Source organism: Cherax quadricarinatus, chromosome 66, assembly GCF_038502225.1.
Source record: "Cherax quadricarinatus isolate ZL_2023a chromosome 66, ASM3850222v1, whole genome shotgun sequence".
In the NCBI taxonomy this organism is placed as follows: Eukaryota; Metazoa; Arthropoda; class Malacostraca; order Decapoda; family Parastacidae; genus Cherax; species Cherax quadricarinatus.
The window spans coordinates 12,295,647-12,320,646 of NC_091357.1; the positions used below are offsets into that span (position 1 = coordinate 12,295,647).

At 44.7% G+C, this 25,000-nt stretch overlaps 1 protein-coding gene across 4 annotated transcripts in view; it reads left to right on the forward strand.

The window, feature by feature from the left end:
• LOC128704138 (uncharacterized) overlaps positions 1 to 25,000 on the forward strand; it is a 448,075-nt gene that overhangs the window by 370,702 nt on the left and 52,373 nt on the right. For all 4 annotated transcript variants that reach the window (XR_011393848.1, XR_011393847.1, XM_070099084.1 and 1 more), the window contains exon 4: positions 21,067 to 21,224. Coding sequence is in view for 2 of the 4 variants with exons in the window: in XM_070099084.1 (XP_069955185.1) it covers positions 21,067 to 21,224 (158 nt within the window). In the remaining 2 variants the exon portion in view is untranslated. The remainder of the gene's footprint in view (positions 1 to 21,066; positions 21,225 to 25,000) is intronic.

Genomic DNA, 25,000 nt, shown 5'->3' on the forward strand with positions numbered 1-25,000 from the left:
TGTTACTGGTGTTGTTGTCAGACGTGTTGTTGTGTTACTGGTGTTGTTGACAAACGTGTTATTGTGTTACTGGTGTTGTTGTCAGACGTGTTGTTGTGTTGCTGGTGTTGTTGTCAGACGTGTTGTTGTGTTGCTGGTGTTGTTGCCAGACGTGTTGTTGTGTTGCTGGTGTTGTTGCCAGACGTGTTGTTGTGTTGCTGGTGTTGTTGTCAGACGTGTTGTTGTGTTGCTGGTGTTGTTGTCAGACGTGTTGTTGTGTTACTGGTGTTGTTGACAAACGTGTTATTGTGTTACTGGTGTTGTTGTCAGACGTGTTGTTGTGTTACTGGTGTTGTTGTCAGACGTGTTGTTGTGTTACTGGTGTTGTTGACAAACGTGTTATTGTGTTACTGGTGTTGTTGTCAGACGTGTTGTTGTGTTACTGGTGTTGTTGTCAGACGTGTTGTTGTGTTACTGGTGTTGTTGTCAGACGTGTTATTGTGTTACTGGTGTTGTTGACAAACGTGTTATTGTGTTACTGGTGTTGTTGTCAGACGTGTTACTGTGTTACTGGTGTTGTTGTCAGACGTGTTATTGTGTTACTGGTGTTGTTGTCAGACGTGTTATTGTGTTACTGGTGTTGTTGTCAGACGTGTTATTGTGTTACTGGTGTTGTTGTCAGACGTGTTATTGTGTTACTGGTGTTGTTGTCAGACGTGTTATTGTGTTACTGGTGTTGTTGTCAGACGTGTTATTGTGTTACTGGTGTTGTTGTCAGACGTGTTATTGTGTTACTGGTGTTGTTGTCAGACGTGTTATTGTGTTACTGGTGTTGTTGTCAGACGTGTTATTGTGTTACTGGTGTTGTTGTCAGACGTGTTATTGTGTTACTGGTGTTGTTGTCAGACGTGTTATTGTGTTACTGGTGTTGTTGTCAGACGTGTTGTTGTGTTGCTGGTGTTGTTGCCAGACGTGTTGTTGTGTTGCTGGTGTTGTTGTCAGACGTGTTGTTGTGTTGCTGGTGTTGTTGTCAGACGTGTTGTTGTGTTGCTGGTGTTGTTGTCAGACGTGTTGTTGTGTTGCTGGTGTTGTTGTCAGACGTGTTGTTGTGTTGCTGGTGTTGTTGCCAGACGTGTTGTTGTGTTGCTGGTGTTGTTGCCAGACGTGTTGTTGTGTTGCTGGTGTTGTTGTCAGACGTGTTGTTGTGTTGCTGGTGTTGTTGTCAGACGTGTTGTTGTGTTACTGGTGTTGTTGACAAACGTGTTATTGTGTTACTGGTGTTGTTGTCAGACGTGTTGTTGTGTTACTGGTGTTGTTGTCAGACGTGTTGTTGTGTTACTGGTGTTGTTGACAAACGTGTTATTGTGTTACTGGTGTTGTTGTCAGACGTGTTGTTGTGTTGCTGGTGTTGTTGTCAGACGTGTTGTTGTGTTGCTGGTGTTGTTGCCAGACGTGTTGTTGTGTTGCTGGTGTTGTTGCCAGACGTGTTGTTGTGTTGCTGGTGTTGTTGTCAGACGTGTTGTTGTGTTGCTGGTGTTGTTGTCAGACGTGTTGTTGTGTTACTGGTGTTGTTGACAAACGTGTTATTGTGTTACTGGTGTTGTTGTCAGACGTGTTGTTGTGTTACTGGTGTTGTTGTCAGACGTGTTGTTGTGTTACTGGTGTTGTTGACAAACGTGTTATTGTGTTACTGGTGTTGTTGTCAGACGTGTTGTTGTGTTACTGGTGTTGTTGTCAGACGTGTTGTTGTGTTACTGGTGTTGTTGTCAGACGTGTTATTGTGTTACTGGTGTTGTTGACAAACGTGTTATTGTGTTACTGGTGTTGTTGTCAGACGTGTTACTGTGTTACTGGTGTTGTTGTCAGACGTGTTATTGTGTTACTGGTGTTGTTGTCAGACGTGTTATTGTGTTACTGGTGTTGTTGTCAGACGTGTTATTGTGTTACTGGTGTTGTTGTCAGACGTGTTATTGTGTTACTGGTGTTGTTGTCAGACGTGTTATTGTGTTACTGGTGTTGTTGTCAGACGTGTTATTGTGTTACTGGTGTTGTTGTCAGACGTGTTATTGTGTTACTGGTGTTGTTGTCAGACGTGTTATTGTGTTACTGGTGTTGTTGTCAGACGTGTTATTGTGTTACTGGTGTTGTTGTCAGACGTGTTATTGTGTTACTGGTGTTGTTGTCAGACGTGTTATTGTGTTACTGGTGTTGTTGTCAGACGTGTTGTTGTGTTACTGGTGTTGTTGTCAGACGTGTTGTTGTGTTACTGGTGTTGTTGTCAGACGTGTTACTGTGTTACTGGTGTTGTTGTCAGACGTGTTATTGTGTTACTGGTGTTGTTGTCAGACGTGTTACTGTGTTACTGGTGTTGTTGTCAGACGTGTTATTGTGTTACTGGTGTTGTTGTCAGACGTGTTATTGTGTTACTGGTGTTGTTGTCAGACGTGTTATTGTGTTACTGGTGTTGTTGTCAGACGTGTTATTGTGTTACTGGTGTTGTTGTCAGACGTGTTATTGTGTTGCTGGTGTTGTTGTCAGACGTGTTGTTGTGTTGCTGGTGTTGTTGCCGGACGTGTTGTTGTGTTGCTGGTGTTGTTGTCAGACGTGTTATTGTGTTACTGGTGTTGTTGTCAGACGTGTTATTGTGTTACTGGTGTTGTTGTCAGACGTGTTATTGTGTTACTGGTGTTGTTGTCAGACGTGTTATTGTGTTACTGGTGGTGCTACTGGTCGCACAAGGCTGCTCCTGTTTCCACAAACGATGGAATATTACTCGCGCTTCTTCATCTTATCATCCCCCTCCCCCCTCACCTTCCTGGTGGTGGGGTCGCTAACGGGTTAGTGGGGTGGGGGACAGAACAGTAGTGTTATCGGTGAGGGTGATCTGGTAGGCACGAGAGAGTACCTGATGCTATCCAGCGCTTGGAAGGAAGGGGGGGAGGGACACACACACACACACACACATTCCTTCACCCTCCCTCCCCTCCCAACGCCATAAATCCCCACCCTAGTATCTCAGGCGGTTCAGCGTTCGTCTCGAAGCCAAAATGACCAGGGGTCGAAACCCAGGTGGGGGGCGAGACGTAGGGGCGAGTTTCCCTAACACTCGCTGCTGCCACTGTTACCCAGCACTTGCCCAGGAGTTAGTCTGCTGCTGTGGGTCGCATCCTGGGGGAGGGCCTATACAAAAACCACGGTGGAAATAAACCACTCTACTTGATTTTTTAGTTTAATTTGGGCTACAAACTCTCAGAAAGTTAACTTGGTTGTCCCCAGAAAGTTAACTTGGTTTATTAACCCCCAGAATGTTAACTTGGTTTATTAACCCCTAGAAAGTTAACTTGAGTTATTAACCCCCTAGAAAGTTAACTTGGTTTATTAACCCCCAGGATGTTAACTTGGGTTATTAACCCCTAGAAAGTTAACTTGAGTTATTAACCCCCTAGAAAGTTAACTTGGTTTATTAACCCCCAGGATGTTAACTTGGGTTATTAAGCCCTAGAAAATTAACTTGGTTTATTAACCGCCAGGATGTTAACTTATGTTATTAACCCTCAGAAAGTTAACTTGGGTTATTAACTCCCTGGATATTAATGTAAATGGAATCTCCTTCCACCTCTGAAATTAGTAAAGAGAAAGGGGTTTTATCCTTATTTCTTCCCCTTCTATTCTTTCATTTCACCTGCCTACGAATTAATAAGATAGTGAGGGGAGGAAGGAGGGAGGAAGAAGAATGGGAGAGAGGGCAAGAAGCAAAGCTCCTGGAGAGCGAAACATTGCCTCAGTAAAATGTCACAGTAGTTGCACCTGTTTCCTTTTACGTAACACATCTGGCCTAGTATGGGTCAGTAGGCCTGCTGCAGTGTTCCCCCTTTCTTATGTTCTCATGTTATAGAATGCAAGAGGTGACTCCTAGGGAGGTATCCTTCCTCTCTGTCTCTGTCTCTCTCTCTCTCTCTCTCTCTCTCTCTCTCTCTCTCTCTCTCTCTCTCTCTCTCTCTCTCTCTCTCTCTCTCTCTCTCTCTCTCATTCTAGATAAAACACTGGCTTCTCATCCTCTCGTTCTACCCTTTCTCTCTCACATTCTCCTGCCCTCCTAACGTTCCTGTGTGTGTGTAAACTCTTAAGATCATCATTGTGTTGACTTACAGACCCTACTGAGAGTTTCTCTCTCTCTCTCTCTTTCTCTCATATCTCAGCAGACAACTGCATTAACCTGGTCACTTTCGCTTTTTTTTCCAGGTGAGTCGCCCCTCTGAGGAGCCGCTGTCTGTCTTGTTTTAACTTACACGTTCTTCGTTCTATGGTAACGTATATGGTCTTGTTCATCATGTGGTAACGCTGCTGTGCAACATAGGTTGTTGTGAGGGAGGTGTCAGGTTGGTTCAGTACCTCAGGAAGGGTGCGTGTTGACTGTCAGATGTTCCCACAACCACAGTGTTCAGCCTATGTGCAGAGGCCTGTTCATAACTCATAACTTCACGAACCTCCTGTCACACTATCACCACCACTACCACTGTCATCACCACCACTATCACTGTCAGTACCACCACTACCACTGTCAACACCACCACTACCACTATCAATCAGCACCACCACACTATCACCACTACTGTTACCACCACTACTACTATCAACACCAGCACACTGTTACCACCACTACTACTATCAACACCACCACACTGTCACCACTATTACCACCACCACTATCAACACCACTGTGGCCTCTACCATCACCACCTCGAAGAATATATCTCACAGACCCTTAACCATATTCATGAGACGAGCCTTTCCATTCTTCTCCTCTCTCCCTCACCTCTTCCCCTCTCCTCTCTGCTACATCCCTGCACCCCCTCCCTTCCCCCACATCTCCCCTGCACCTTCAATTTGTTCCACAGGTCCCCTGCTTTCCTCTACGTGCGCGCGCATGCAATCTACAAAAATACAATGTTGTATTTTATATTACAATTCGTGTTGGTCATTCAGCACAAGGATTAGTGGAGGCTCGATCCTCCGTCCACTTAATATGTTTTGGTCTGGGACCAGTAAAGGCTGTTGTTGTGTGCGCAGCGCAGTTGCCTTGATTGCGTCCCGGTCCGCGACCCAGTAAGGTTGTTGCCGCGACCCAGTAAGGTTGTTGGTGGCTCAGAGCTGCAGCAAGGGCAGTGTAAAACAATATAACGTCTACAGTACACTGGTACACCCTCCCTGCCCTGCTGCCGTACACACGACCACATAAACCGATACATGTAGTTTAATAGGCGCGGCCAGGAGCTATGACTCCACCCCGTCCCTTAAACACGACTCGGTGAGTGCAGTTACATGATAGATGCTGCAAGTTGACCAATGTCCTTATATATGACTAATGTAGTCCTTGTATTTGACTAATGGATTCTTTATATTTAGCTAATGTATTCTTATTTGGATAATAAAGTCCTTATGTGCGTAATTTGGTTCTTATATTTAGCTATTCTAGTATTTGTATTTAAGAAGCAGGACAGACAGGAAGCACTAAACTACAGGCCAGTACCATTATAGGTCATTGCAACTGACATCTGTCCTTTCCAGAGTGACGGGTTAAGTGTATAGTAAATGATTGTTTCTCTGTTAGGAGACGGAAGACCAGGTCTCCTTGTGGCCAACACGGGGTTAGTGCTTCACACAAATAAAGCCCAACTTAGTGAGGTGGTTGTGTAACTTAGTGAGGTGGTTGTGTAACCTAGTGAGGTGGTTGTGTAATTTAGTGAGGTTTTTGTGTAACAAGAGTGTCAGGAGGAGGGTACTGGAGGACTTGTAAAGTAGTTTAATTTCAAACTTAGACTGAACCAGAGACAGGAGATCCTGTCTGACGACCCTACCTGAGGTCTGACAGGGCATCTGATATGTATAACAAAAGAGACAGGGAAAGGCAGACCTCATCTTCCTAGACTGCAGGAAAGTGTTTGCCAGGGTTTTCCCACCTGAGACTGAACTCCCTGAAGCCAGAAGAGTAAGCAGGGGTCATGAGTTCAGGCAGAGTCACTGAGCTGAAGAATGGGAGACAATGATGGATGCACTGTATTATTCAACCCTGCAAGAAAGCCTTCAACACAGTTCCTCCACTGAGAGTGATCCACACACTGGCAGAACAAGCAGGAGTGTTTCTACACTACAAGAAAGCCTTCGATACAGTTCCTCCACTGAGAGTGATCCACACACTGGCAGAACAAGCAGGAGTGTTTCTACACTACAAGAAAGCCTTCGATACAGTTCCTCCACTGAGAGTGATCCACACACTGGCAGAACAAGCAGGAGTGTTTCTACACTACAAGAAAGCCTTCAACACAGTTCCTCCACTGAGAGTGATCCACACACTGGCAGAACAAGCAGGAGTGTTTCTACACTACAAGAAAGCCTTCAACACAGTTCCTCCACTGAGAGTGATCCACACACTGGCAGAACAAGCAGGAGTGTTTCTACACTACAAGAAAGCCTTCAACACAGTTCCTCCACTGAGAGTGATCCACACACTGGCAGAACAAGCAGGAGTGTTTCTACACTACAAGAAAGCCTTCAACACAGTTCCTCCACTGAGAGTGATCCACACACTAGCAGAACAAGCAGGAGTGTTTCTACACTACAAGAAAGCCTTCGATACAGTTCCTCCACTGAGAGTGATCCACACACTAGCAGAACAAGCAGGAGTGTTTCTACACTACAAGAAAGCCTTCGATACAGTTCCTCCACTGAGAGTGATCCACACACTATCACAACAATCTAGGGTGAAAGAGAAAGCTGTTGAATGGATCAAGGAGTTACCTGAAGGATGATTGACCGCAATGTAAGATAATATTGTGTCTCAATATAGCAACTTACCACTGTGTAATACAGTATTGTATATTATATAGATAGCTACCATATGAAATAATATTGTATATAATATAGCCACATACAAGCTAATACGGTATTTAATATTTCAGCTAGTCGTTATAAAAGATAATAAGGTACTTAATATAGCTAGCGGATTCTATAAAAATATGTTACCGTTGTTGCGTTGTTTTCTTCGTTGGTATTTTCTTATATTTGAAGCTGTGTATTGAGTTTGCCTCCACCACTGTCTCATCAAGTCATTCCATTTTTCACCCGCCCTGAGACTATAGAAACACATCCTTACATCCTTGAGACTCATCCTGTGTCTTCAGCTTCCCCTTGATCCTGGCCCCTCTTAATTGAGTCTGACCATATCTGTCCTATTATTTCCTCTTAAGATGTATGTCGTAATCATGGCTCCCCTTGTCATTCTCTCCGCCAGGGTCATCAGGTTCAGTTCGTTAATTAAGCCTCTCTTCATAATGCATTCCTCTAAATTCTGGTACTAGTGTGGTTGGAAATCTTAATATATTTTTTTAAAGTTTCTTGACATAGTGGGCTTCATGTTGGAGCTGCTTACTCAGTGGTTAGTCTAACATACATTTTATAATAAAGTTCTGAAGGATTCTTTGTTCAAATTCCTGAATGCTGTTTTGAGGTTTGTTAATCTTGCTTATACCGCAGACTGTACGGGTTTTGTGTAATTATGGTGACATGCCTAGTGTTGTTATATTACCTCAAGATCATTTTCACACAGTCATTTTCTGGTTGGACTCGAGAAACCCCTTATGTGACCACGGCTGTAGCCTGTTGAGGCCTCCATGAACTCTATCACTGTCCTCTCTTCCTATTCTTCTCAGCAGTTTTAGACTATCAGTGACTCATAGGACTCAGTAGTGGTCCTAACGTTGATCCGTATAGAGGACTCAGTAGCGGTCCTAACGTTGATCCTTATAGAGGACTCAGTATTGGTCCTAACGTTGATCCTTATAGAGGACTCAGTATTGGTCCTAACGTTGATCCTTATGGAGGACTCAGTAATACTCATAGCGCTGATCCTTGTGGAACCCCACTCGTTACCCTTTCTCAGTTTGCTGTCTCATTCCTTACTGTTACTCTCTTGTGTCATTAAGGCACTCCTTGACCCACTGCAACACTTGCGTTTTAGCCCTGTTTGTTGTCTAATTCCTGAACTAATATCTGGTGAGGTATGCAGGCACCTGCTTTCTTGCAGTTCAAGAAGATGCAGTCCACCCAACCATGTCTTTCTTGTTTTATCTCTGGGACTCTGCAATAAAATTCCAGCAGATTATTAGGATAGGATTTTCGATCCATAAATCCATGTAAGCTTTTTTGTAAAAGAATCTAAGCTCCAAGTCCTTCTATATCCTTTTACCTACCATCCTCTCCTAAACTTTTGACGGTATGTATGTTACAGATCCTGGCGCATGTATGTATATATATATATATATATATATATATATATATATATATATATATATATATATATATATATATATATATATATATATATATATATATATATATATATTATGGGACCGACCGTTTTTTTTTTCATTATATTTCAGTTGGTTGTAGAGACTGAGTGGATAACTTTGTGACTGAGGCACATAATGGTCCGGCTGCTGCTGCTCCTTGTCTTATCTCAGTTTTTGTTACTTCCAGCTGGTTTAGTAATGCCATTACTGGTTTTGTTGTGTTGTTGTTGTCTAGCACCTGATGATCTGCTCTGAGCACACTGCCTTCCCATGGCTCTCCACTCTTTTCTGTTACGACCTCTTTGACTCTTTTACAAAGCTCTTGGCATACATCTCTCTCAGTCTTCGACAGCATTCTTTCCTTTTTCTTCCGTCTTATCACTTGCTTATCCACAGTCGTCTATTTTCTTAAATGGCTGTGGGGTAAATTTTCTTCACTTTTAGCTTTTGGAGCTGTATTATTTGTCCTTTAGCTTCCCTTATTCTTGCTTGTTCTCTCCTGGTTACCCTCTTTGTTTTCTGCAGTTTGATTTTCTCTTATATTTATTGCAAGCTTCTTACACCTCTTTGTCCTCTCTATAGTCCTAATTGAACTGGTCTCTCTCTCTCTCTCTCTCTCTCTCTCTCTCTCTCTCTCTCTCTCTCTCTCTCTCTCTCTCTCTCTCTCTCTCTCTCTCTCTCTCTCTCTCTCTCTCTCTCTCTTTCTCTTTCTCTTTCTCTCAGTATCTCCCATAGAAGAATGATTTTCGTGTTATTTTGATCATACTCGTCGCCTGGCGTCCTATTGTTTGGTGATGGGTTGTGTGTCACTGTCACTCTTACCTTTCTCACTCCAGACATTACACTATCTGCTGTATAATGCCTGTGTGTGTGTGTGTTGAATATAATTAAATATCTGGGAAACCGCTTAGGATCGTGCAGCGTCTGGGGTTCGGGATGTAATGTAGTCTGAGCCGAGGAAGTGGATAGTTCGAGCTCCTCCTATCAAGAGCCTCGTACCAGTATCAACGCATCTCCCGTGAAGAGGGAAAGGAAAGGGGTCGGGATGTAGAGGATAGTCTGATCTCTTCCCAGTCTACCCCTATGTCTACCTATTCCCCCTCCCCATTCCTTCCTCCATCTCTCCCTCCGTTTCTAGCGGCTTCTACCTGCTAGAGGTCGCTGACCCTCCCCTGTCTGACCTACACTGTGTGTCCTGTCCTGCATTATCTCAGTAGAACTGTGGTAACCCTGAGCCAGGGGCGCCGTGGGCACTATAAGAGAACACTGTACCAACGTGCCTTGTCCCAGAACTACTCGGTAGAAGTAGAAGTCTTCAAGAGGGAACTCGACAAGAACCTCAACCATGCTGTTATGGGTATGTGGGCCAGCAAGCCACCAGCAGCAACAGCCTGGTTGACCAGGCAAACATCAGACAAGCATGGCCCACGGCCAGGCTTGTCTGGTATATCAAAGGGAAAGGATGCATTATATCATTAATATATGCTAAACCCGTAGTGTGGGTACTGGTCTGTTTTATACACTGTGTAGGTACTGGTCTGTTTTATACACTGTGTGGGTACTGGTCTGTTTTATACACTGTGTGGGTACTGGTCTGTTTTAGACACTGTGTGGGTACTGGTCTGTTTTAGACACTGTGTGGGTATTGGTCTGTTTTAGACACTGTGGGTACTGGTCTGTTTTATACACTGTGTGGGTACTGGTCTGTTTTATACACTGTGGGTACTGGTCTGTTTTAGACACTGTGTGGGTACTGGTCTGTTTTAGACACTGTGTGGGTACTGGTCTGTTTTATACACTGTGTGAGCACTGGTCTGTTTTATACACTGTGTGGGTACTGGTCTGTTTTAGACACTGTGGGTACTGGTCTGTTTTATACACTGTGTGGGTACTGGTCTGTTTTATACACTGTGTGGGTACTGGTCTGTTTTATACACTGTGTGAGTACTTGTCCACACCGTAAAAAGTTAACGACGAAATTCTTAGGGGAAGTAGTTTGACTAGGTGGGGTGACGAGGTGGGGTGACTGGGTGGGTTAGTAGGATTTTTTACGAAATCAAATTGAACATATCCGCAGTGTGCTGTTGTCCTGTATTCTCTGATAGTTACATTGTGAGAACACCCACAGTGTGCTGCTGTTTTCCTCTGGTAGTTGCGTTATAAGATCAAAATGTAGCTAAGTTTCCCCTCTAATATTTTATCTTACAGGATGTGTTTATTAAATCTAGTTTTAAAATGTGACATCAGTAGTATCAGCCTGAGCTGGGAGATATCAGTAGTGTCAGCCTGAGCTGGGAGACATCAGTTGTGTCAGCCTGAGCTGGGAGATATCAGTAGTGTCAGCCTGAGCTGGGAGACATCAGTAGTGTCAGCCTGAGCTGGAAAACATCAGTAGTGTCAGCCTGAGCTGGGAGATATCATTTGTGTCAGCCTGAGATGGGAGACTTCAGTAGTGTCAACCTGAGCTCGGAGACCTCAGTAGGACAATGAGGATATGGTCAAATATTCCATTAAAGGTTCATCAGCTACGGCAGCTTCAAAGGTTTCCTTCCAGCAGAGTTGTAGTTACTATCACGTGGGAATCACCATCTCACAGGAGAGCCTATCCCACACACACAAGAAGCTGTATTTATGAAGATACCATCACCATAATGTGATCAGGTAGGGGTGTGTATTGTGTGACATCCCCCTATTCCTTCTTGCCCAGGAGGACTGGCCAGGGTCAAGGCCCTTCTCTGACCCGATACAAGGAATGTTTACAAGCCTCCCTTCCTCTTCCTTTCCCTGCTCACCTAACAGTAAAGATAGATGCACCGTGGGTTAGATGAGTGTTATGGGTCGCATCCAGGGGGAAGTGTTAGAAAACTGCAGTACTTGCTGGGCATCCAGGGGGGAAGTGTTAGAAAACTACAGTACTTGCTGGGATGTTATGGTCTGTGTAAGAAAACACTCCAGTACCTGCTGGAATGTCATGTCCTTCCTAAGAAAACTCCACAGTTGTGTAACAAACTTCAGTGCCTGCTGGAATGTCACGTCCTGCCTAAGAAAATTCTACAGTTGTGTGTGTAAGAAACTCAGTACCTGCTTGAATGTCATGAACTGTGTAAGAAACTCCAGTACCTGCTTGAATGTCATGAACTGTGTAAGAAACTCCAGTACCTGCTGGAATGTCACGTACTGTGTAAGAAACTCCAGTACCTGCTTGAATGTCATGTACTGTGTAAGAAACTCCAGTACCTGCTGGAATGTCATGTACTGTGTAAGAAACTCCAGTACCTGCTTGATTGTCATGTACTGTGTAAGAAACTCCAGTACCTGCTGGAATGTCATGTACTGTGTAAGAAACTCCAGTGCCTGCTGGAAGGGAACCTTCAAATCTGTCTTAGCTGATGAACCTTTAATGGATTATTGGACGATGTTCTGGTTGTCCTACCGAAGTCTTCCAGCTCAGGCTGACACATGTAAACACTATTAGAATCCCATCCTCCGTGATGGAATATGACAGAGAAACATACAGTAGCTAGCTTTTGTTCCTCCTGTGTAACTATCATATAGAATAGTGTAGCAGCACACTGCTGATCCATGCAATATTGCTTAATGTGAAGAATCTTCAGCACACACTGGCTGCTGTCTTCCTGATCAGCAGCCACACTCACCTAACAGCATTCCTCCAACTCTCCCCAATAATGCTCTAACACTCCTCCACTTCCCTCTACGCCCCACTCTTCTCCACTACTACCTTCTCCCATTTCTCTCTCTTTGCGCATAGAGCTTGTACTGCTAGCACAGCTTGTTTAAGAATATATCAGTTTACAGTTAGCCTACAGGAAACCGTGGCTGGAACGATTCACAACTAGCCCACAGGAAACCGTGGCTGGAACAATTCACAACTAGCCCACAGGAAACCGTGGCTGGAACAATTCACAACTAGCCCACAGGAAACCGTGGCTGGAACAATTCACAACTAGCCCAGGCTAACCTAGCCCAAGCCTAGCCTTAATTCTAATCTAATCTCACCTAACTTTACTTAACCTTAGCTAGCCTAATCTAACCTAATATAACCTAGCTAAAATTGACACTTCCCATAATGTGCACTCAAAGAGATATACTGTATATCTCGGTATTTCTCTCTCTCTCTCTCACCACTACGTTGCCAAGACAACGAGGGTGACCAGACCTTGTTGGGCCAGCAGTGTAAACAGTGCTGTACGCGCCTAGGCACTGACATCACCACATCATGAGTGTGCTTCACTGCCGCTGACGTCACCGTATTGTACCGAGGCGGCAGTGACATCACAACCAATTTATATATATATATATATATATATATATATATATATATATATATATATATATATATATATATATATATATATATTAAGAAAACTAGCTCTAGACCCGTATGGATCATGCAAGTCTTGGGATAAAATACACAAATGAGAAATTGATGTCATAATGATGAAACATTATTATTATTATTATTATTAGAAGTAGTAGTAGTAATATAATTATTATTATTAGTAATAGTAGTAGTCACTTGAAGAGGCACCCTGAAGACCTAACGTAATAAGTATGCTCTCTCTCTCTCGCTCTCTCTCTCTCTCTCTCTCTCTCTCTCTCTCTCTCTCTCTCTCTCTCTCTCTCTCTCTCGCTCGCTCGCTTGCTCTCCGGATATTCTACAACTGCAATACCTCTACCCTTGACCCCACTGGAATTTCCATAGTCACGAACTTAGTGGGTGACGGAGGAAAGGGAGTGATGAAGGAGGAAGGGGGGCGGGTTGATGAAGAAGGAAGGGGGATGATGGAGGACAGGGGGAGGGTTGAAGGATGACAAATGAAAGTAGCATAGTATAGGTGGACGGGGTTGTGGGAAATAGCTTAACCTCTTAGTATTCTAAACTCATAATGAAAGCTAACATTCCTTTACCCTTCTTGCTAACAGCTAGGCAGAGTGTCTAGCTTCCCTGGCGTCTGATTTTAATGACCACTCCTAGGTCTTTTTTTTCACTTTTGTTGAGACCTTGTGTTTGTAAAAGTATTCTATGTTCGCTTCTCGCACTGCTGTAACCAAAAGACCTCAGTATGATATTTTAAAACTGAATAAAAGGCATAGGTTATACACAAGCTTTTATTTGGATAACATTTTGTTGTGCAGAGATTTGTCTTGTCATGTTTCACCTTGTTTCTACCTGGAGGGTATTTCGGGGATCAACGCCCCCGCGGCCCGGTCCACGGTGAATCAGGGCCTGATCAACCGGACTGTTACTGCTGGTCGCACATAGTGTAGAGCTTCATCATGTCATGTTTTCTTCTGTGTACAGCTTTGTCATGTCTTGTTTCACCTTATGTAAAGCTTTATCCAGACATGTTTCAATTCATGTTTCACTTTATATACTGAGCCCAGCTCTTGATATTTCAATTTACATCAAGTTTCTCGCATGTTTCACGTTTCCCCCTAAGATTTCTTCCACTAGACACAGCAGCAGACAGACAGCTAGTCAACCAGACAGTGATCCCAGCAGTCAGTCAGTCAGTCAGTCGTAAAATCAGCCTGTTCCAACACTGGTTAGGTCACTCAGTCGAGCACTCATGCAGTCAGCCAATTGATCAGGTAGCCAGTGAGCCGGTCAGACAGCGGGTCAGTCACTCAGTCAATCAGACAGTCTATCACAGTAAAATCCCAGCACCTGATTCGTAGAAGAATCTGTGTGGGAAGTAGTTGTTGTAGACAAGTGGGAAATATGTGTGGGCGGGGTGATGTACCCTCCAGGCACTTGTTGGACTGTGACCACTCATGCTTGTTCAGCCACAGCACACCCACACCCTACGCCCATGTACACCCGCCCACACTGTTGTGCGGTCACATGCGACGCCCAAACCCGTTCCACACTCACCCACATTGCTCTACGATCCCACACGACACCCACACAGACACCCAAACCGTGGACATCGTTCACGCCCACACACAGCACGTCACTACTATACACCCCTAACATACCTCAAACCTTCTCCATACGCACCTCACGCCCATACTTGTTGCTCACATACGCAGTTCACGCCCACACCATAGACATATAACGCCCGAACATAAGGGCGAGGAAAGGTGATGAGCGGCCGGTTAGGGTCAAAGGTTATAGTGGGCGTGGGCGTGGGCGTGTGGGAGGAAAGGGTTGTGGGGGGTGTCTGGACAAGTGGATGTACGTACACAAAGAAACTTTAAGTGTGTGTGTGTGTGTGTGTGTGTGTGTGTGTGTGTGTGGTTGGTTCCCTGACCCCTGACGCCCACGCCCACGCCCACACCACTGTTATAACCTCTCTCTTCAAAAAAGGGGGGAGTGCCTTCTGTCCACTGAAGGGCTCTTGTTCCAAGGAATTTGAGCTACCATTCCATTTCTTGGATCAAACCTGATTACCTTCCATTCCCCAGAAACTGTATACCCATACAAGTTTAGAGCTTCCTATAAACATCTTTTTTCTTCTTCTTCTTCTTCTTCTTCTTCTTCTTCTTCTTCTTCTTCTTCTTCTTCTTCTTCTTCTTCTTCTTCTTCTTATTATTATTATTATTATTATTATTATTATTATACTGACACTAGTTATATCTTCGTGTAACTCAAAAATAACTCCATTAACCTAAAAGACACTTAGTAAAAATAGTATTTGGTTGTAAATGGTGGGGGAGGGAAGGGGGAGGGGAGGGGAGGGGAGGGGGGAAGTAAATTGTACCCAGGGATTAAGAGAAGGGAGAGGGGAGGGGGAAAGTTTAAAAATGGCAGGGTGGTGATAGTGGTGGTGTGGGTGTAGGTGGTAGTGGTGGTGATAGTGGTGGTGCGGGTGTAGGTGGTAGTGGTGGTGTGGGTGTAGGTGGTAGTGGTGGTGATAGTGGTGGTGTGGGTGTAGGTGGTAGTGGTGGTGTGGGTGTAGGTGGTAGTGGTGGTGATAGTGGTGGTGCGGGTGTAGGTGGTAGTAGTGGTGTGGGTGTAGGTGGTAGTGGTGGTGTGGGTGTAGGTGGTAGTGGTGGTGATAGTTGTGCGGGTGTAGGTGGTAGTGGTGGTGATAGTGGTGGTGTGGGTGTAGGTGGTAGTGGTGGTGATAGTTGTGCGGGTGTAGGTGGTAGTGGTGGTGATAGTTGTGCGGGTGTAGGTGGTAGTGGTGGTGATAGTGGTGGTGTGGGTGTAGGTGGTAGTGGTGGTGATAGTTGTGCGGGTGTAGGTGGTAGTGGTGGTGATAGTTGTGCGGGTGTAGGTGGTAGTGGTGGTGATAGTGGTGGTGATAGTGGTGGTGTGGGTGTAGGTAGTAGTGGTGGTGATAGTTGTGCGGGTGTAGGTGGTAGTGGTGGTGATAGTTGTGCGGGTGTAGGTGGTAGTGGTGGTGATAGTGGTGGTGTGGGTGTAGGTGGTAGTGGTGGTGATAGTTGTGCGGGTGTAGGTGGTAGTGGTGGTGATAGTTGTGCGGGTGTAGGTGGTAGTGGTGGTGATAGTTGTGCGGGTGTAGGTGGTAGTGGTGGTGATAGTTGTGCGGGTGTAGGTGGTAGTGGTGGTGATAGTGGTGGTGCGGGTGTAGGTGGTAGTGGTGATGGTGCGGGTGTAGGTGGTAGTGGTGATGGTGCGGGTGTAGGTGGTAGTGGTGGTGATAGTTGTGCGGGTGTAGGTGGTAGTGGTGGTGATAGTGGTTGTGCGGGTGTAGGTGGTAGTGGTGGTGATAGTTGTGCGGGTGTAGGTGGTAGTGGTGGTGATAGTGGTGGTGCGGGTGTAGGTGGTAGTGGTGATGGTGCGGGTGTAGGTGGTAGTGGTGGTGATAATAGTTGTGCGGGTGTAGGTGGTAGTGGTGGTGATAGTTGTGCTGGTGTAGGTGGTAGTGGTGGTGATAGTGGTTGTGCGGGTGTAGGTGGTAGTGGTGGTGATAGTGGTTGTGCGGGTGTAGGTGGTAGTGGTGGTGATAGTTGTGCGGGTGTAGGTGGTAGTGGTGGTGATAGTTGTGCGGGTGTAGGTGGTAGTGGTGGTGATAGTGGTTGTGCGGGTGTAGGTGGTAGTGGTGGTGATAGTTGTGCGGGTGTAGGTGGTAGTGGTGGTGATAGTGGTGTGGGTGTAGGTGGTAGTGGTGGTGATAGTTGTGCGGGTGTAGGTGGTAGTGGTGGTGATAGTTGTGCGGGTGTAGGTGGTAGTGGTGGTGATAGTGGTGGTGTGGGTGTAGGTGGTAGTGGTGGTGATAGTTGTGCGGGTGTAGGTGGTAGTGGTGGTGATAGTTGTGCGGGTGTAGGTGGTAGTGGTGGTGATAGTGGTGGTGTGGGTGTAGGTGGTAGTGGTGGTGATAGTTGTGCGGGTGTAGGTGGTAGTGGTGGTGATAGTTGTGCGGGTGTAGGTGGTAGTGGTGGTGATAGTTGTGCGGGTGTAGGTGGTAGTGGTGGTGATAGTTGTGCGGGTGTAGGTGGTAGTGGTGGTGATAGTGGTGGTGCGGGTGTAGGTGGTAGTGGTGATGGTGCGGGTGTAGGTGGTAGTGGTGATGGTGCGGGTGTAGGTGGTAGTGGTGGTGATAGTTGTGCGGGTGTAGGTGGTAGTGGTGGTGATAGTGGTTGTGCGGGTGTAGGTGGTAGTGGTGGTGATAGTTGTGCGGGTGTAGGTGGTAGTGGTGGTGATAGTGGTGGTGCGGGTGTAGGTGGTAGTGGTGATGGTGCGGGTGTAGGTGGTAGTGGTGGTGATAATAGTTGTGCGGGTGTAGGTGGTAGTGGTGGTGATAGTTGTGCGGGTGTAGGTGGTAGTGGTGGTGATAGTGGTTGTGCGGGTGTAGGTGGTAGTGATGGTGATAGTTGTGCGGGTGTAGGTGGTAGTGGTGGTGATAGTGGTGGTGCGGGTGTAGGTGGTAGTGGTGGTGATAGTTGTGCGGGTGTAGGTGGTAGTGGTGGTGATAGTTGTGCGGGTGTAGGTGGTAGTGGTGGTGATAGTTGTGCGGGTGTAGGTGGTAGTGGTGGTGCGGGTGTAGGTGGTAGTGGTGATGGTGCGGGTGTAGGTGGTAGTGGTGGTGATAATAGTTGTGCGGGTGTAGGTGGTAGTGGTGGTGATAGTTGTGCGGGTGTAGGTGGTAGTGGTGGTGATAGTGGTTGTGTGGGTGTAGGTGGTAGTGGTGGTGATAGTGGTTGTGCGGGTGTAGGTGGCAGTGGTGGTGATAGTTGTGCGGGTGTAGGTGGTAGTGGTGGTGATAGTGGTGGTGCGGGTGTAGGTGGTAGTGGTGGTGATAGTTGTGCGGGTGTAGGTGGTAGTGGTGGTGATAGTGGTGGTGATAGTTGTGCGGGTGTAGGTGGTAGTGGTGGTGATAGTGGTGGTGCGGGTGTAGGTGGTAGTGGTGGTGATGGTGCGGGTGTAGATGGTAATAGTGATGATAATAGTTGTGCGGGTGTAGGTGGTAGTGGTGGTGATAGTTGTGCGGGTGTAGGTGGTAGTGGTGGTGATAGTGGTGGTGCGGGTGTAGGTGGTAGTGGTGGTGATGGTGTGGGTGTAGGTGGTAGTGGTGGTGATGGTGCGGGTGTAGGTAGTGGTGGTGATAGTGATTGTGCGGGTGTAGGTGGTAGTGGTGGTGATGGTGCGGCTGTAGGTGGTAGTGGTGGTGATGGTGCGGGTGTAGGTGGTAGTGGTGGTGATGGTGCGGGTGTAGGTGGTAGTGGTGGTGATAGTGGTGGTGCGGGTGTAGGTGGTAGTGGTGGTGATGGTGCGGCTGTAGGTGGTAGTGGTGATAGTGGTTGTGCGGGTGTAGGTGGTAATGGTGGTGATGGTGCGGGTGTAGGTGGTAGTGGTGGTGATAGTGATTGTGCGGGTGTAGGTGGTAGTGGTGGTGATGGTGCGGGTGTAGGTGGTAGTGGTGGCGATAGTGGTGGTTCGGTTGTAGGTGGTAGTGGTGGTGATAGTGGTTGTCCGGGTGTAGGTGGTAGTGGTGGTCATAGTGGTTGTGCGGGTGTAGGTGGTAGTGGTGGTGATAGTGGTTGTGCGGGTGTAGGTGGTAGTGGTGGTGATAATGGTTGTGCGGGTGTAGGTGGTAGTAGTGGTGATAGTGGTTGTGCGGGTGTTGGTGGTAGTGGTGGTTCGGTTGTAGGTGGTAGTGGTGGTGATAGTGGTTGTACGGGTGTTGGTGGTAGTGGTGGTTCGGTTGTAGGTGGTAGTGGTGGTGATAGTGGTTGTGCGGGTGTAGGTGGTAGTTGTGGTTCGGTTGTAGGTGGTAGTGGCGGTGATGGTGCGGGTGTAGGTGGTAGTGGTGGTGATAGTGGTGGTTCGGTTGTAGGTGGTAGTGGTGGTGATAGTGGTTGTGCGGGTGTAGGTGGTAGTGGTGGTGATGGTGCGGGTGTAGGTGGTAGTGGTTGTGCGGGTGTAGGTGGTAGTGGTGGTTCGGTTGTAGGTGGTAGTGGTGGTGATAGTGGTTGTGCGGGTGTAGGTGGTAGTGGTGGTGATAGTGGTGGTTTGGTTGTAGGTGGTAGTGGTAGTGGTAGTGGTGGTTCGGTTGTAGGTGGTAGTGGTGGTGATGGTGCGGGTGTAGGTGGTAGTGGTGGTGATAGTGGTTGTGCGGGTGTAGGTGGTAATGGTGGTTCGGTTGTAGGTGGTAGTGGTGGTGATAGTGGTTGTGCGGGTGTAGGTTGTAGTGGTGGTGATAGTGGTGGTTCGGTTGTAGGTGGTAATGGTGGTGATGGTGCGGGTGTAGGCGGTAGTGGTGGTTCGGGTGTAGGTGGTGGTGGTGGTGGTGCGGGTGTAAGTTATGGTGGTGGTGCATGTGTAGGTGGTGGTGATAGTGGTGGTGCGGGTGTAGGTAGTAGTGGTGGTGCGGGTGTAGGTGGTAGTGGTGGTGTAGGTGGTAGTGGTTGACGGGTGTAGGTGGTAGTTCTGGTGTGGGTGTAGGTGAATTAGGTGTAATAGTAGTTCTGGTGTGGGTGTAGGTGTAATAGTTCTGGTGTGGGTGTAGGTGTAATAGTTCTGGTGTGGGTGTAGGTGAATTAGGTGTAATAGTAGTTCTGGTGTGGGTGTAGGTGTAATAGTTCTGGTGTGGGTGTAGGTGAATTAGGTGTAATAGTAGTTCTGGTGTGGGTGTAGGTGTAATAGGTGTATGTGTGCACAAATTGGAAATAAATAAATAAATAAATAAATAAAAATAAATAAATAGTTCTGGTGTGGGTGTAGGTGAATTAGGTGTAATAGTAGTAACTTCAGTATTGCTGTAAGGAAACCTTTGAAGCTGCCGTAGCTGGTGAACCGTAAATGGAATACTTAACAATATCCTCATTGTCCTATTGACGTCTGCCAGCTCAGACTGATACTACTGAAGTCTGCCAAGGCTCAGGCTGACATCATCTTTGAGACTCTGACACTATCTTTGGTATGCTGACACCGTATTTGGGAATGCTGACATCACCTTTGGTTATGTTATCTGGGTTATTCTGTCATCTGGCAAGTCAATGTCATCACCTGTGGTACTGAGTTAACCATTGGCACTTTTACTATACCAATATTGACACCACGTGTGGCCCTCTGGCATTTCCTGTAGAATTCTGACACTACGTGTGATAATGACGTTACCTGTGGATACCTTTGGACCTGGCAGCAACAGTGGTACGGTCTCACTCTCGCCTGGTGTGGGCCGCGGGGTTCTACGAGCGGGATTAGTATAGATAAAACACAAATAAGCTTTAAACCCGTATGGGCCATAGAGCGATCGCACCATGTGGACACTGGGGAAAAGGTGAGATATGTTACAAAGTAACAGTTTGAAGGGATTCATGAAAACTGGTTAGCCGGACTTGAGACCTGGAGGTGGGTCCTGCACTCTGAAGGAGGGGTGGAGATATGCTGCAGTTGTTGAACTGTAGTGTAGGAACGACTGGCGAGACGGTGATGGGAAATGGCCGATGTGTTAATAAAAAAAAAGGCAATATCATAGGGGTCGTACAGCATTTGAGAAAATGCTTGGTGATCAGCTTTGGTACAAGGAACAGGAGTGTAGTTCCTTTTCGTTAGATTAAGTCATTTAGGCGTCGCTAACACGTGTTTAGGCCGTTGCGTGATCCGAGAAAAATTACAATCTGGAAGTGTGTCTTAAGAATCATAAGATACTGAAAAAAATCAAAGAAATGGCATTTGAAAATCTTCGTTTTCAGTCTGTATGTGATGTTCCTTAAACTGTCGTGCTTATCAGGTCACTGCTCCATATAACAGTGTAGTCAATCGTTTGGAACACATAATTTGTCTTGGGGGGGGGGGGGGCTTTAGCCCCCCGTGGCTGCTCCACTGAATGTAATCTTAATTTAGTATGATAATGGAATGTTAGCTTAGGGAATGTAAGTGCAATCTTAGTTTAACAAATGTAACAGTAAGTGTAATTATATAACCTAACTTATTAAGTGTAATAATGTAATCTTGCTTTAGTATTATAATCATGGTTGAAGGTAAATAATGTAATCTTAGTTGAATGTTACATGTGTCTAATTCTTCACAATGTAATCTTAGTTTAGTAAGTTATAATCTTAGTTTATAAAGTGTAATAATATTATCTTAGTTTAGTGTTATATTAGTTTAGTGTAATGATGTAAGGTTAGTTTAGTAAGTTATAATCTTTGTTTATTAAGCGTAATAATGTAACCTTAGTTAAGAAATGTACCAATGAGATGATTAGTTTAACAAGTGTAACAATAATTAACACAACTTTAGTAAGTGTAATAATGTAACCTTAGTTTAGTAAATGTAATAAGGTAATGTTTGTGTCGGCAGGACCACATCCAGGAGGTATTGATGAAGTGGGAGCAGATTGATGACGAGATCTGGTCTAAGGTGATCGTGCTGGAGAGGAACCGACGCGTGGCCAAGGCCTATGCCCGAGCACCAGTCCTCACCATCAATGGTTCTGACGACGGCTTTGATGGCTACAGGTTAGTACACTACTTCAAGCATAGGCTAATATGTAGTTTTTCCAATATTAACTGAATTGTGTAATGGAGATTTTTTTTTTTTTTTTTTGGGGGGGGGGGTTATCCAATAGGGGTAAAAGAAAATTGTTTTTGGTAACTGAAAAAAAAGATAGGTAATACAACCTAGCCTGTCCTAACCTAACCAAACTTAACCTAGATAAGTTCTAAGCTGAATTATTATTATTATTTCATTGGGAAATGCTAAACCTGTTATACAGTACATTGCTTTGAAAATATCCACTTCTTGGATATTGGAGCTATCTTCTTATTCCTTGGATCAGATGTTATTTTCTCCTGTTGTCCAGATACTTCCCTATGAATAAAACAATCATAATATGAAAAAGACATTTATATTTTTGAGTCTGTCAGCTAACTATACGAACCTGTTACCACACACATTATATATATATATATATTTATATATATATATATATATATATTTATATATATATATATATTTATATATATATATATATTTATATATATATATATATATATATATATAAGGTAGATGGGATACAAGGAGAATAGAAGCATCAGGGAAGAGAGAGGTGAAGGTTTATAAACTAAAAGAGGAGGCAGTTAGGGTAAGATATAAGCAGCTATTGGAGGATAGATGGGCTAATGAGAGCATAGGCAATGGGGTCGAAGAGGTATGGGATAGGATTAAAAATGTAGTGTTAGAGTGTTCAGCAGAAGTTTGTGGTTACAGGAAAGTGGGTGCAGGAGGGAAGAGGAGCGATTGGTGGAATGATGATGTAAAGAGAGTAGTAAGGGAGAAAAAGTTAGCATATGAGAAGTTTTTACAAAGTAGAAGTGATGCAAGGAGGGAAGAGTATATGGAGAAAAAGAGAGAGGTTAAGAGAGTGGTGAAGCAATGTAAAAAGAGAGCAAATGAGAGAGTGAGTGAGATGTTATCAACAAATTTTGTTGAAAATAAGAAAAAGTTTTGGAGTGAGATTAACAAGTTAAGAAAGCCTAGAGAACAAATGGATTTGTCAGTTAAAAATAGGAGAGGAGAGTTATTAAATGGAGAGTTAGAGGTATTGGGAAGATGGAGGGAATATTTTGAGGAATTGTTAAATGTTGATGAAGATAGGGAAGCTGTGATTTCGTGTATAGGGCAAGGAGGAATAACATCTTCTAGGAGTGAGGAAGAGCCAGTTGTGAGTGTGGGGGAAGTTCGCGAGGCAGTAGGTAAAATGAAAGGGGGTAAGGCAGCCGGGATTGATGGGATAAAGATAGAAATGTTAAAAGCAGGTGGGGATATAGTTTTGGAGTGGTTGGTGCAATTATTTAATAAATGTATGGAAGAGGGTAAGGTACCTAGGGATTGGCAGAGAGCATGCATAGTTCCTTTGTATAAAGGCAAAGGGGATAAAAGAGAGTGCAAAAATTATAGGGGGATAAGTCTGTTGAGTGTACCTGGTAAAGTGTATGGTAGAGTTATAATTGAAAGAATTAAGAGTAAGACGGAGAATAGGATAGCAGATGAACAAGGAGGCTTTAGGAAAGGTAGGGGGTGTGTGGACCAGGTGTTTACAGTGAAACATATAAGTGAACAGTATTTAGATAAGGCTAAAGAGGTCTTTGTGGCATTTATGGATTTGGAAAAGGCGTATGACAGGGTGGATAGGGGGGCAATGTGGCAGATGTTGCAAGTGTATGGTGTAGGAGGTAGGTTACTGAAAGCAGTGAAGAGTTTTTACGAGGATAGTGAGGCTCAAGTTAGAGTATGTAGGAAAGAGGGAATTTTTTTCCCAGTAAAAGTAGGCCTTAGACAAGGATGTGTGATGTCACCGTGGTTGTTTAATATATTTATAGATGGGGTTGTAAGAGAAGTAAATGCGAGGGTCTTGGCAAGAGGCGTGGAGTTAAAAGATAAAGAATCACACACAAAGTGGGAGTTGTCACAGCTGCTCTTTGCTGATGACACTGTGCTCTTGGGAGATTCTGAAGAGAAGTTGCAGAGATTGGTGGATGAATTTGGTAGGGTGTGCAAAAGAAGAAAATTAAAGGTGAATACAGGAAAGAGTAAGGTTATGAGGATAACAAAAAGATTAGGTGATGAAAGATTGAATATCAGATTGGAGGGAGAGAGTATGGAGGAGGTGAACGTATTCAGATATTTGGGAGTGGACGTGTCAGCGGATGGGTCTATGAAAGATGAGGTGAATCATAGAATTGATGAGGGAAAAAGAGTGAGTGGTGCACTTAGGAGTCTGTGGAGACAAAGAACTTTGTCCTTGGAGGCAAAGAGGGGAATGTATGAGAGTACAGTTTTACCAACGCTCTTATATGGGTGTGAAGCGTGGGTGATGAATGTTGCAGCGAGGAGAAGGCTGGAGGCAGTGGAGATGTCATGTCTGAGGGCAATGTGTGGTGTGAATATAATGCAGAGAATTCGTAGTTTGGAAGTTAGGAGGAGGTGCGGGATTACAAAAACTGTTGTCCAGAGGGCTGAGGAAGGGTTGTTGAGGTGGTTCGGACATGTAGAGAGAATGGAGCGAAACAGAATGACTTCAAGAGTGTATCAGTCTGTAGTGGAAGGAAGAGACGGGGTAGGGGTCGGCCTAGGAAGGTTGGAGGAGAGTAAAGGAGGTTTTGTGTGCGAGGGCTTGGACTTCCAGAGCATGCATGAGCGTGTTGATAGGAGTGAATGGAGACAAATGGTTTTTAATACTTGACGTGCTGTTGGAGTGTGAGCAAGTAACATTTATGAAGGGATTCAGGGGAAACCAGCAGGCCGGACTTGAGTCAGGAGATGGGAAGTACAGTGCCTGCACTCTGAAGGAGGAGTGTTAATGTTGCAGTTTAAAAACTGTAGTGTAAAGCACCCTTCTGGCAGAATGAGGTGAATGATGGTGAAAGTTTTTGCTTTTTCAGGCCACCCTGCCTTGGTAGAATCAGCCAGTGTGATAATAAAAAGCAATATATATATATATATATATATATATATATATATATATATATACATTATACTATATATATATATCACGTATATATATATATAAATATATATATATATATGCGTATATATATATATACGTATATATATATATATGATATATATATATATATATACATTATATATATATATACGTATATATATATATACAACATATATATATATATATATATGTAAATATATATATATATATATACATTATATATATATATATATATATATATATATATATATATATATATATATATATATATATATATATATATATACGTTTTTTTTTTTTTTTATTATCACACCGGCCATTCCTGTAGTGCTAAAAAGAAAACTTTCACCATCATTCACTCCATCACTGTCTTGCTGAAGATGCTTACTGCAGTTACAAACTGCAACATTAACACCTCGCTCGATGCCAGGCACTGCCTCTCCAGAGTCAAGCTACATTCCTGAATCACTTTCATAAATGTTGCTGCTCTGCTCCCAACAACGTCAAGTATTAAACTTCATTATCTCCATTCCTCCTCAAGCTGCGCTCACTGTGCCTGCTGAGTCAACCTGCCTCAAACTCCTTTACCCCTCTAACCCTTCTAAGCCGACCCCTACCCGCCTTCCTTCCTGCAGACTGATACACTCTTGAGTGTTCTGTTGCTCCATTCTCTCTACATGTCAGACCACCTCAACAACCCTTCCTCAACCCTCTGGACTCCTAAACCTATATCTTGCCTCCTCCTAACTTCCAAACTGCAGATTCTCTGCATTATATTCACACCAC